Source organism: Mandrillus leucophaeus, unplaced genomic scaffold (genome assembly GCF_000951045.1).
Source record: "Mandrillus leucophaeus isolate KB7577 unplaced genomic scaffold, Mleu.le_1.0 Scaffold48, whole genome shotgun sequence".
NCBI classification, from domain to species: Eukaryota; Metazoa; Chordata; class Mammalia; order Primates; family Cercopithecidae; genus Mandrillus; species Mandrillus leucophaeus.
Genome location: NW_012105142.1, coordinates 4,427,741 through 4,439,789, shown reverse-complemented (window position 1 = coordinate 4,439,789; position 12,049 = coordinate 4,427,741). Strand labels below are relative to the sequence as shown.

Genomic DNA, 12,049 nt, shown 5'->3' with positions numbered 1-12,049 from the left:
GGATGAACGAATTTCAGTGCCTGCAGTCTCATGTTTAAAATCAAAATGGTACAAGGTAACCACCAAAGAAACTGTAAGCCAATGTTTCTCAAACTCAAACCCTTGGACATACTCCCAGAATCCCCTGTAAAGAAATGTATACTGTACTCAAAGTTGAGAACCACACAGGGACCATTTTGCTTTTCTCTCCCACCCAGCACAGGCCCAGTGCTCAGCAGAAATTGGGGCACCACGGTTCTGCCCAGCACTGGGTCACTCCTGAGAAGTCTGCACCAGGCCCTCCTGCACCTTTCCACTGAGCAATGGGGTATCTTTTTTATTTATTTATTTATTTATTTATTGGAGACAGGGTCTCACTCTGTTGCCCAGGCTGGAGTGGCATGATCCAGGCTCACTGTAGCCCTGAACTTCTTGGGATCAAGTGATCCTCCCATCTCAGATACCCGAGTAGTTGGGACTACAGGCACGAGCCACCACGCCTGGATAATCTTTTTTTAAAATGTTTTGTAGAGATGGGGGACTCCCGATGTTGCCCAGGCTGGTCTCGAACTCCTGGGTTCAAGAGCTCCTCCCGCCTGCGCCTCCCACGGTGTGAGCCACCTTTGATCTTATTGCTATGATTTTTTATTGATAAAAACTAATATTCTTAGTCTCAAGAAAGCGTCTTGAAACCATCAAAGGGACCCAGGAGGCGCATCATCACCTGTGCGGCCGATCCCACTCACAGCACAGACTGCAAGTGAGGCTTAAGAGATGAGTGACCTAAGCGAGGTTAAACAGCTAGTCAGCAGCAGACACGGCACTAGAACCTAAGCCTGCTGTCCCAGCTTCGGTGCCCGTGCCCACAGCGAAAGCTGCCGCGGCTCATCCGTAAGAGCGCTGATTAGGGACGACAAAGACGTCATCCCACCGTCCCGGTCCCATTTCCGCCCTCCCAGGTCCCCAACCTTCGAGTCCTCTCCAAGTCGCCTCGCCTCGCTCCACTCTGGACCTTCAAAAGCATTCCACATGCTTTTACCCCAACCCTACTGACTGTCCCGCAAAAAGATGCAGCGGAAAAGGCCCCAAGAAGCGACTTACGCCTCCCCACTGCTCCCCGACACCCGCTAAGACGCTCTCAGTCGCCCAATCCCTATCCAAGCGCATGCGCCCCCGAGGTGGGCGAGTGTCGGTGATGTCACACACAGCGCCATCTCCGATATCCGAGAGTCTGCGACAGCAACTGCCAGTGCGTCATCAGAGCGCGCCGGAAGCGGTCCGAGAATGAAGAGTAAGCGGGGCCACGAAGTTAGAGAGGGTTGGGGATGTTAAGGGTCGGGATCCTGGTGCTTGTGGGTGAAATGGGTCCGGGCTGCCTGTCGCTGCGGAGTCCTAAAGAACCGCTACAGGAATGCGCCCACCCTACATAAAAACTGAGGGCTGGAACACGGGTTAGCCTGGCTCGACCTCTGAGCTAGGGAGGGATGTCAGGGCTGGAGGCAGGTTCTCCCGGGGGCTGCTCAGTGGTGTGCGATGCTAGAGGAGGGTTCCAGGCCTTGGCCCAACTTGGCCACTACCTCCCGGGGTGACCGCAGTCAAGACCCTGCTCCTTTCTGCGAGCTGGTTTCGCACTCTTATCTGATGCAACGCGCCGAGAGCTGCTGGGGAATGATATCACTAACCCAGAGCTTTGGGACTTAGGGGTAGAGGACATGTGCCAAGGAGGGACGTGTAGTCACCGTTAAGACTGGGCCTTCGATCAGAATTTTGATTTTTCACCTCTGCCACTTTGTACCTATATGATCAAGTAGATTGTCTCAGCATGTCGGAGCTTCAATTTGCTCATGGGCACAAGTGTGATGGGAAAAAATATGTCTACCTTTTAATGAGGTTTCTGGCGAGTAATGAGTGTTCAGTAATTGTTAGATGTGTATTGTTGCAGAAAGACTTCCAAGTCTGTTACTAAGCACCTGTAACAGGTGAAGCAAAGTTATCAGGCCCCTCAAGTTGCTCTCTACAGTTTATAATCCCCAACTTCCGCTTGAGGGAGAACTAGATGCTGTATATAAAACTTGCAGCCACATTGGTTTGCTTGATCAAACAAACATACCTGGCTGGGTGTGGTGGGACATGACTGTAGTCCCAGCACTTTGGGAGGCTGAGGCAGGGAGATCACTTGAGGTCAAGAGTTGAAGACCAGCTTGGGCAACAACATAGACCCCATCTCTACAACAACTGGAAAGAAAAAAAAAAAAAAAGCCAGGTGTGGTGGCACACACCTGTAGTTCCAGCTACTCAGGAGACTGAGGTGGGCGGATCACTTGAAACCAGGAGGTCGAAGTTGCAGTGAGCTATGATTGTGCCACTGCACTCCAGCCTGGGCAACAGAGAAAGACCCAATATCAAAACAAACAAGAACAACAGAAAACTTGTAACCACCTTGCATCAGACATTCTCAGGGAAGTACAAGAAAGCTGGAATTAAATTTACAGAGTATAGTGTAAATTACATTTTCTAGCTATTTAGCTCATAAACCAGGCCTTAGTAGTCCCATTCTTACTCCATTCACACCTGTACTGTGTCCCCAGTACCATGGTTTTCTTCTTTCAGTAAATTAAGAAACAGAAGTGTGGAATTTGTTTTAGAGGTTGAAACTTTATTGACTGATGTATATTTTGAGTTTAAAGGAAGAACGGTTGTATTTCATCAGTTCAGGACACCCTTGATTATATGATACATTATAATTTCATATTAAAATGTGAAGAATCTTTTTAAACATCTTACCGTTAACAAAACCTATTTCTAACCATCTACATCCTAGACAGCTATATCATATAACTTTTAAATGAGTTACCTCGTAAGCAAGGGCTCAGGCTTCTAACTTGGGATATTTTAAACCAGTGCAACTCAAAATGTGATCCCCTGACCTGCAGTAGCATCTGGGAATATGTTAGACACTCAGGATCTAGGGTAGGAGACCAATAATCTGTATTTTAATAAGATCCCAGAGATTTTTCCACACATTAAATTTTGAGAAGCACTCTTTTTAAACCATGAGCTTGAAACTTCTAGCATAGATGTGGCCAGAGGGTGGGATAAGAGGCATCCAAGAAAGCTTTGCTCTTCATACCAACCTGATCTCCTATCTCTGAATATGAATAAGCATATGTTATAAGTGTAGTTCTTTTTTTTTTTTTTTTTTTTTTGAGACAGAGTCTCTGTCACCCAGGCCAGTGCAATGGCATGATCTCGGCTCATTGCAGCCTCCACCTCCTAGGTTCCAGCGATTCTTTTGCCTCAGTCTCCCATGTAGCTGGGAATACAGGTGTGAGCCACCACCTCCGGCTAATTTTTGTATTTTTAGTAGAGACGGGGTTTCACCACGTTGGCCAAGCTGGTCTCGAACTCCTGACCTTGGGTGATCCACCCGCCTTGGCCTCCCAAAGTGCTAGGACTACAGGTGTGAGCCATGCATCCAGCGGTGTAGTTATTTTCATAGTTAGAGAAGTCTTGGGTCTTACAGCCATACCCAACAAGAATTGATCATTTCTTGTTTTTAATCCCCTAGGTGTGATCTACCATGCATTGTCTCAGAAAGAGGCGAAAGACTCTGATGTCCAGGTCAGTTCTTGGCAGGAGGTCCAGGAGCAACAGAGGTGATGGCAAAGATGGCTCAGTAGCTTCTGAGCCCCTGTCACTGGTTGAGATGTCGTTACCCACATTGTACTCCTCATTTTTCTGGCAGACATCTAAGGCTGGATCAAAGTCTGTAGTTCTGATGACCTGTTCCCACTTGCCGGCCTCCTTTTCTGTTGTGCCAAAGTCAAGTTTGGTAAAATGAGGCTTTTCTTAACCTTTTATCATTCCCACTATGTTGGGGACACCAGGCTGTGCCCATGTGGTGAGCAGCATCGTTCAACCTTGTCACTGTGCCCTCTGCACTTCTGCAGAAGGTGTGCAATTACATATCATAAGTGAAATTGACAGATTATATCTGGATGCCTCGGCCTGCTTTGTCAGTTTCACAAAAGTTCCTCTTGTAACTCATAGTGAGAGCATTACCTTGAAAGCAAGATTTTGAAAGACCAGTATGCCTTTATTTTACTTCTCCGTGAAAGACGAGGAACTCAGGTATTTAAGAGAATCAGATCATTGTCCTATTATAGTCACAATGATGAGAGTGAATTAATTTTTAGTTAGCATCTACAGGTGCAAAACTGAAGCAGACAGAGTTCCCACCATCATACCGTGAGCTCCCTCGAAGGCTATGTGTACCCTATCTTCCCATCCCCATTGCTCTCCCACAGAGGGAGGGCTGGGTTACTAATGACAGATCAGCATCAGTCTGTCAGCCTCAGTCTTAGCATTTAGCACCTGGCTAGTGCAAAAAGCTCAGGAAACAGCCCAGCCAGGAGACAGGCCCTTAGGAGAGAGAACTGCCCAGGGCTGTGGCAGGCGCGAGGGCAGCGGCATCTGCCACCAAATGAGGAATCCATTATTGGAACTCCAACTTGAGAGGTAGTGAGCTTGGAGGTTTTTGCTTGCTTGTTTGTTTGTTTGAGAATTGCACACATTTATGACAGTCATTTTTTCAAAAGTCCTCTCTAAGAGCCTACGCTCATTCATGGTAAGTTGACGCCCGGCTCTCAGTGACGCCCTTTGGAGAGAGAGAGTCTGGGGCCTGAGATGCTCTTGACGGTACTTTCCTCCAAGTGATGGTCTGCGGGGCAGGAGCAGACCTCTTGGAGAGTAGCCACACCATGCCCACATTGCTGGAAACCCAGTTGAGGAGTATTGTCCCAAGGGCACAGTGTCAGGGTCCCTACCCCCTGAGGCTTGGCTGACCCTGGAGCCCTAGTTTTGCTGTTTTGTGTAGTGTTAGGATCACTTCCTCCATAGCTTAGTGCTACTCTGAGCTCACTTAGTTTCATCTGGTCATGCCTGGTTGAATATCTTTGTTACACATTTCTCAAGCTTTCTCTTCTGCCAAGAATGACTGAAGTGTTCTTCCAGATAGAAAGGTTTTGGTCCTCATCAGAATAACCTCAGAAAAGCAGGGCCAGAGCAGGAAGTGAGCGTTTGACATGCTGTTGTGTGTAACAAACGGTCATGAATTTGTGTGTGAGTGTGACTTACATCTGGGCAACTGTGGGTAGCAGACGCATGGCAGATGAGCGGGGTGTGAGCCTCAGTGGGTGGAGGGATGGGCCCCATCTGCTCTCCCAGTAGCTGCGGGCGATATGCCTGGGATCCTGGGCTGCCCAGACCAGAGCAGTGAGCACTCCACCCCCTTGTCGGCCTGCAGCCTCCAGGAGCACAGCGGGCCGAGGCCTTCGTGAGGGCCTTCCTGAAGCGCAGCACACCCGGCATGAGCCCGCAGGCCCGCGAGGACCACCTGCAGCGCAAGGCCGTGGTCCTGGAGTACTTCACCCGCCCCAAGCGCAAGGAGAAGAGGAAGAAAGCCAAAGGCCTCTCTGCCAGGCAAAGGAGGGAGCTGCGGCTCTTTTATATTAAACCAGAGCAGCAGAGGTAACCTGAGCTCCCCCAAGTCTTTCTGCCCGCGGTGCTTACCCTTCTGGGTGTGTGGACTTGACTGAGTCGCTGGGGAGGCAGCCTGGCTCCACCTAAGCTAAGGGCGCCTCTCTGTTGTCTGCCACAAGAGGGCAGCCTTCCTTTACCAATCTGGGCTGTGTTCAGCGAAGTGGGTGAGACAGGACTCATTGTCTGGCCTTTCTCCTCACCTTCACGAGTAAGACCCGTCCAAGTACATCTGTTGTCCATGGCAACAGGCTGTTTGTCCCTCGGCTTTGTTAGACAGAAAAGAGGAACTGATATGTTTTTAGTGTGTATCACTTTGTAGCTTTTAATAGCGCCAGACAGTCACCCACTGGGGTTTCATTGCCAAAGCAAGATGTTGCCCACACGTTTCAGAAGTTTCCCAAAGGAATGCATCACTGTCCTGTCCTGTGGGAGGATGCCTTCCTCCAGCCAACCCTCCATCCCTCCTTGGCGACGGGTCTGAGTGTGCGTGTCCTGGGGCTGTCTGTAGGTTTTTGCTTGGAGATCGACAGCCAAATAGCCTCCCACACTCCAGAAGACGCTTAAAGTATGCCACGCTGTCCCCGGCCCCACTCAGGAGATCAGCTGGGCCTCAAGTGGAGAAGGGGCTGCTGCCTCCCAGAGTTTGCCTCTCGGGTGGAACCCGAGTTGGGTTTGAGCTTAAGGTCCTCATTTCTCTAACCTAAGGCTTCATGGTAACGGATTCCCCACAAGGCATCAAGACTGGAGATAATGGCCCAGAGGAAAGCTGTTGGGGTCCTCACCCCTGCTCCCCTCTTCTTCTCCCCACCACTTGCTTGCCCACCTTCCAGACCAGCCTGCTGCCTCACATGAGGACCTGCGTGACAACCAGCAACCCCTGCTTTATTGGGGGCTTACTAGGTTCAATTTCACGTAACAGAAAACCTCACAATAACAGTAGCTTCAACAAGACTCACATTTATTTCTCTCTCATGAAAAGAAGTCCAAGTGGACACCGCCCTGGGCTAGTGTGGTCCTACCAATGAGGAAACTGAGGTTAGAGAGGTGAAGGTTCTTGGTCTCTGTTACCAGCTCAATTGCTCATCCTAAGATTTGCACGTAGTTCCTAATGATCCCAGGCCGCAGTTGTTGGCATCAAGCCAAGCTCTGTGCTATTTGGACATTGTCATCCCAAGCTCATGATGTCTAACTTTTTCCGTTTCTGACTCTGCCACAGATACAGTCTTTTCCTCCCTCTCCATGAACTCTGGAAACAGTACATCAGGGACCTGTGCAGTGGGCTAAAGCCAGACACGTAAGTTGCATTCCTGAAGCTTCGCTCTTTGGGGTGGATCTCAAGTCTCTGATCATTGTAAATGCAGCTTCAGGAGCCAGCGTTGGTATTGCCTGGCTATGGTTGAAGACCTAGTTGCTTCTTTTGGAACTTTTTATCATGATGTAAATCAAGGGCTTCTGTTTACCTTGCAGGCAGCCACAGATGATTCAGGCCAAGCTGTTAAAGGCAGATCTTCACGGGGCTATTATTTCAGGTAATTTACCTAAGAGCGTGTAGCACATGGCCACCCGGAGGTCCACACTGTCGCTCTGTGGAGACCCAGGGCGTGTGTTCTGCTGGACACGCTCCTTACCGTGTGGATTCCCTGAGATGGGCCCCGGTCACCATCATCTCCGCACTAAGGGTGGGAGATGCTTCTCACTGGCTGTCTTAGCCTGTCTGGCCATTTGCTGGACATACCCTAAGTGGTCTCCGTGTACCTTCTCCACACAGGGACCCCTGTTGGTACCCTAAAGGGCACAGTAGCTGTGGGCACTCACCCATGGCCTGGAATTGTGAACACAGAATCCCTTTCATCCAATGCTATGGTTTCAAATGTCAGCTACACCTGACAGCCCCCAAGGTGACGTCTCCAGCGTAGGCCCGTCCCCTGAACTCCAGGCTCAGGCATCCAGCTGCCCACTTGACACAGCCACCTGGATGTTCAGGGGGCATCTCAGACTTTACATAGCCAAAGCTACCCCCAGTTCTCACAGCAACCCCTCCTGCTCTTTTCCATCTCAGTTAATGACTCAGTTATTTACGCTGGTTGTTCAGGCCAAAAACCGAAATAGTGTCTATGTTTCTTCTTTCCTAATCCCCTCCTCTAATCCTTCGGAACATCCTACTACCTAAATTCAGCCACTGTCATTCCCCACATTACCTCAGACACAGCTCCTCCCTGCACCAGGCAGCCGGAGTGCCGGTTATATAGAAATCAGAGCACGTTCCTTCCGTGCTTCAAGTCTTCCGGCAGCGTCCCATCGTATGGGAGTAAACCTGCCTCCTTGCTGTGGTCGAAGGCCTCCCCGCTCCCTGGGGCAGCAGGCCTCCCACACTGCCTTCCTCCTGCCCTGCCTCAGGGTTTCGCCTCTGCTCCTTACCTCTGCCGGGGGGTTCTCCTGTGTGTGCACAGACCCACTTCTGATTGTTCAGCCCTGCTCCAATGCCACTCCCCTGAGGGTCTACCATTGCGAACCATGACCCTCCACACTCATTGCCCTGTCCCTACTCTTCATAGCACTCGTCGCTGTCAGAAAGTAGAATGGTGTGGTTCACCATGCATCACCCTGCCTTGCTAGAACCTGGGCTCCGTGAGAGCAGGATCCGGGACTGCCTCTTTCCATGCTATGTCCCTGGCATCTCCCGAGGACGGTGCAGGCATACTGCAGCTGCTTGGTGACTCTGTCACCTACACTGAGGCTCGGGTCAGGACGAGGGAGGGGCTGCTGCTTGTGATGGTGGCTCGTCTCGCAGTGCTGGCTGCTGGGCAGCTCTGCAGCAGGACTCACATTCCAGCCAGCATCCTGGGCAGTGCATGGTGGTGTTTGTGCAGATCCTGCAAGGGAGTCCTGGCTGCATCAGAGCAGCCAGCCCGTGGGTCCTGATGGTGCTGGGCGCGTGTGTGACCTTTGACTCCAGAATCCTGCCCAAGACTGCTGTGGCCACAGACTCTCCGAAGGACACCTCATAGGACACTCCAGAGACTGCAGAGCCCCAGGGCAAGCCTGGATTCTCGTTGGCTACGTCAGTGCCCAGCTGTTGAGCCCCCACACCCTGGGTGCTGTCTTCCTTCATCTGCTAGCTCAGAGGGTGGGACCAGCACCCTGGACCCCTGAGGCCTGCTTGTCTGTGGTTCCCCCAGCACCACAGAGGCCTGAGCCTGGAACTGTCCTTTTTCTTCACAGTGACAAAATCCAAGTGCCCCTCTTATGTGGGTATTACAGGAATCCTTCTACAGGAAACAAAGCACATTTTCAAAATTATCACCAAAGAAGACCGCCTGAAAGGTATGTAGGAGTTTCCGAGGGCGTTGCGTGTGGGCTGTGGCTTCCAGCTACTGCGTTAGCCTTTTCCTCGAGGCTCCAAGGGTTTGGTTTGAGCACTGATTGCAGATACTTACTGAACCTGCATTAAAGCCTGCAGAGACCACCCTCTGCTCCCGTGGCGCCCCCAAGAGGCGTGTGTCAGTGCAGCCAGCGGCCCCAGCCAGAAATGGCCAAGCGGAAGAAAGATCTTGGCCATGCCTCAGGGGACCTGGGTCTGTTTGGGCGCCAGGAGAGGGCCTCCACCTGCCCCAAGGCTGCTGCTCCCAGAGGAATGTAGCCAAACAGGCAGCAGGGTAGAAACAGGAGCGGCGCCTGTCCCTGAAATTCTGAGCCGTGTCCTTGGTGATAACACTTGGGTTCCATCGGTGGCCAGCATTGCTCCAGCAGATACTTTGGGTCTCCCAGGATTTCTACACCCCACCTTGCTCACAAATCCAGAGATAACAAACTGTAGTTAGAGGGTTTTGTTCCTTTAATTTTTTTATCTTTATTTATTTATTTTGTTTTATTTTTTTTTTTTTGAGACAGTCTCGCTCTTTCACCCAGGCTGGAGTGCAGTGTCACAATCTCAACTCACTGCAGCCTCCGCTCCCGGATTCAAGGGATTCTCCTGTCTCGGCCTCCCGAGTAGCTGGGATTACAGGCACGCGCCACCACACCTGGCTAATTTTTGTATTTTTAGTAGGGGCAGGGTTTCACCATGTTGGACAGGCTGGTCTCAAACTCCTGAACTCAAGTGATCCGCCTGCCTCAGCCTCCTAAAGTGCTGGGATTATAGGCGTGAGCCACTGCATCCAGCCTTCTTCCTTTAATTTTTGAGCTTGGTTTTTCTTGTTGCTTCCCTTATTTTCCTACATATCCTTCTGCCTCACATTGTAAACCTCAGAAAGTGGTGTAAGAGTTTCCCCACAGAGCACAAGGCCAGGAGCCCATCTGAAAGTTATTGTGGGAAAACCAGTTTCTGGCGGGTGTTCTGGGACTTTCTGGTCCTGGGAATTTGGTGTATAGCCTTTTACCCTGAAGATTAGGTGCCAAGTTACATTTAGCATGTGACTAGATGGACCTGTGGCAGAATAACCACATGTAACCCTAATGCCCCTCCCCTTGCGGGTTTCCCATTTCCTATTAGCTTATTTTTTTCATTCAATGTGTTCCGAATAATATTCTACCTAAAAGTAAAATATTAATAAATAAATAAATGAATATTTACTGCCAAGGATTTTTCCTCATCTTTTTTCTCCCCCCACTTTTTTTTTTTTTTTTTCCAGTTATCCCCAAGCTAAACTGTGTGTTCACTGTGGAAATCGATGGCTTTATTTCCTACATTTACGGGAGCAAATTCCAGCTTCGGTCAAGTGAAAGGTCTGCGAAGAAGTTCAAAGCGAAGGGAACGATTGACCTGTGAATTCTTTGCCATCTAACGCAGTTGTTTATGACAGCTGAAAACTGGACACTCCTAAATGCCAACCTTTCAGTGAAGAGATGGTTAAGCCAATTCGGTTTATAGACCACCTCCAGCCAGTGACGTGTTCTGGGTTGAGGATGCTCAACAACATGGGAAGGTCGCGGTGTACCGAGTGACGAAGTCAGGGGACAGAGGAATTTCTCTTTCTAGGAGATCTTCATTTTGTGTGACTCCCATGGAGAGGAGCAGACTGGCAAGAAGCACACCGGGGTTAACGCTGGTTGACTTAACTAGTATCACTCGATTTTAAAAAATACTTTTCCATGTTTTCTGAGTGCTCTATGGTGAATCAGCTGCGTCTGTGATAATACAGTCCACATGTGGACATAACCAGGGATCAGATAAAGGAGGTATTGCTGCAGTCCAGCCAGGTTGAAAGGGAAGGGGGGCCCCAGAGGTCCATTGGATGGCAGGTGTCTACAGAGGTGCGCCTTTGGGTGGAACTCTTGGACCTACCTGAGGTTTACTTTGCTATTTCAGGAAGGTTGAAGAGGATTGAAGGGTGAGTTGCTAAGTGACTTAGGGCTTATTCACTTCAGGAATTGCAGCTGGGGTGGACCCCAGGAGCAGAGCACTGTGTGCAGCTGTGCCCATACACGGTCGCCCCAGCATAGTGAGATGGGACCTGCCACAGCGTGCCCGCTCCTGAGCTGCCAGGCTGAGCCGTGGAGGACTGAAAGGAGGTCGCCTGGCATCACCTCCCAAGGTCAGACCTGCAAAAGCCACGCCAGCAGCATTGACGCCCTTTGATCTCTTTGCCATTTTTGCTGCTGAAAGACTTGGCTTTTCAGTCTGATTCTGGCCCTCTGACGGTGTGTCTGTAAAGCCAGTGGGTCAGGCAGGCCCTTCCATGCAGGGCCAGAGGAAGAGCGGGCCCAGGGCTGCAGTGAGAGTGGGCCAGGAGACCAGCCTACCAGATGGGTTAGAAACATGGCTCAGAAGGACCAACTACCCCTTCCCTTTGAGGAGCAAGTATCTGCCGATCAACAAGGCAAGGCCAGGAGCCCTCCTGGCGAAAGGCAGGCCACAAATCTTTTCTCCCCCAGGAGAAGCAGCAGTGCTGGGGCTTTGTGTTCCTGTTGCCTTCCACCCAGACCACACCAGAGAGAAACACCGCGGTGGAGAAGAGAAGTGGGAATGCTGACTGCTGTGTGCCAGGAGACCAGAAAGGCCCAGGTCTCTGCCGCTGCCCCTCCCCAAGGCTCACAATGCACCCAGAGTCTCACAGGGACCAACCCGGTGCCTCGGTCCTGCTTCCATTGGTGCAGGTGTCCGCTGCTCACCAGGGTGTTCTGAGGTGGCTCAAGTGCTCTCCCCCAAGCAGCACGCAGTCACCGCTGCCAGTGATGCACACACGCACGGGCTAGGGACACGGGACCCGGCCCAGCGACTGCCTTGTGGTGTGGCCGTCCTTGTCTACCTTAGGAAGACAGAATTCAAGGGACCCCTTGCCCAAGGCCTCGCTGACTCAAGGGCAAAATTGAGATTTGGACCTAATAGTTGGGCTCCAGAACTGTGCTTTCAGCTACAGGGTGGCTGCAGGATGAGACGGATGCGGTTCTAAAGTGCAGGATGTGCTGCCTTTATTACCTGCTTTCCCTCTGAGCAAATCCCTGTCTTGAGTGGGAAGTGGCATCTATTCCCCCAGCCGTCTGAAAGTGCAGCGTTCATAACCGAATAGGTGCTGTAGCTTTCTAGCCA

At 50.9% G+C, this 12,049-nt stretch overlaps 1 protein-coding gene across 4 annotated transcripts; it reads left to right on the top strand.

Annotated features, from left to right (window-relative positions):
* Positions 1 to 1,216: 1,216 nt before the first annotated feature.
* On the top strand, positions 1,217 to 10,709 carry POP4 (processing of precursor 4, ribonuclease P/MRP subunit (S. cerevisiae)). 4 transcript variants are annotated; one of them, XM_011995267.1, is made up of 7 exons: positions 1,217 to 1,270; positions 3,548 to 3,600; positions 5,285 to 5,508; positions 6,737 to 6,814; positions 6,988 to 7,049; positions 8,743 to 8,844; positions 10,152 to 10,709. In XM_011995267.1, the coding sequence occupies exons 1-7, from the start codon at positions 1,264 to 1,266 to the stop codon at positions 10,286 to 10,288; spliced, it is 663 nt and encodes a 220-aa protein (XP_011850657.1). In that variant the 5' UTR covers positions 1,217 to 1,263; the 3' UTR covers positions 10,289 to 10,709. The 4 variants fall into 4 exon arrangements, with proteins under 4 accessions (XP_011850657.1, XP_011850658.1, XP_011850660.1 ...); XM_011995268.1 differs by having other exon boundaries at positions 1,234 to 1,270; positions 6,743 to 6,814; XM_011995270.1 differs by having other exon boundaries at positions 1,248 to 1,270; positions 5,206 to 5,508.
* Positions 10,710 to 12,049: the final 1,340 nt, after the last annotated feature.

Excerpts from the sequence above, each read along its gene's own strand:
- POP4 (XM_011995267.1), top strand. Across the intron at positions 5,509-6,736 it reads ATTAAACCAGAGCAGCAGAG|ATACAGTCTTTTCCTCCCTC; the intron begins GTAACCTGAGCT and ends ACTCTGCCACAG. Across the intron at positions 8,845-10,151 it reads CAAAGAAGACCGCCTGAAAG|TTATCCCCAAGCTAAACTGT; the intron begins GTATGTAGGAGT and ends TTTTTTTTCCAG.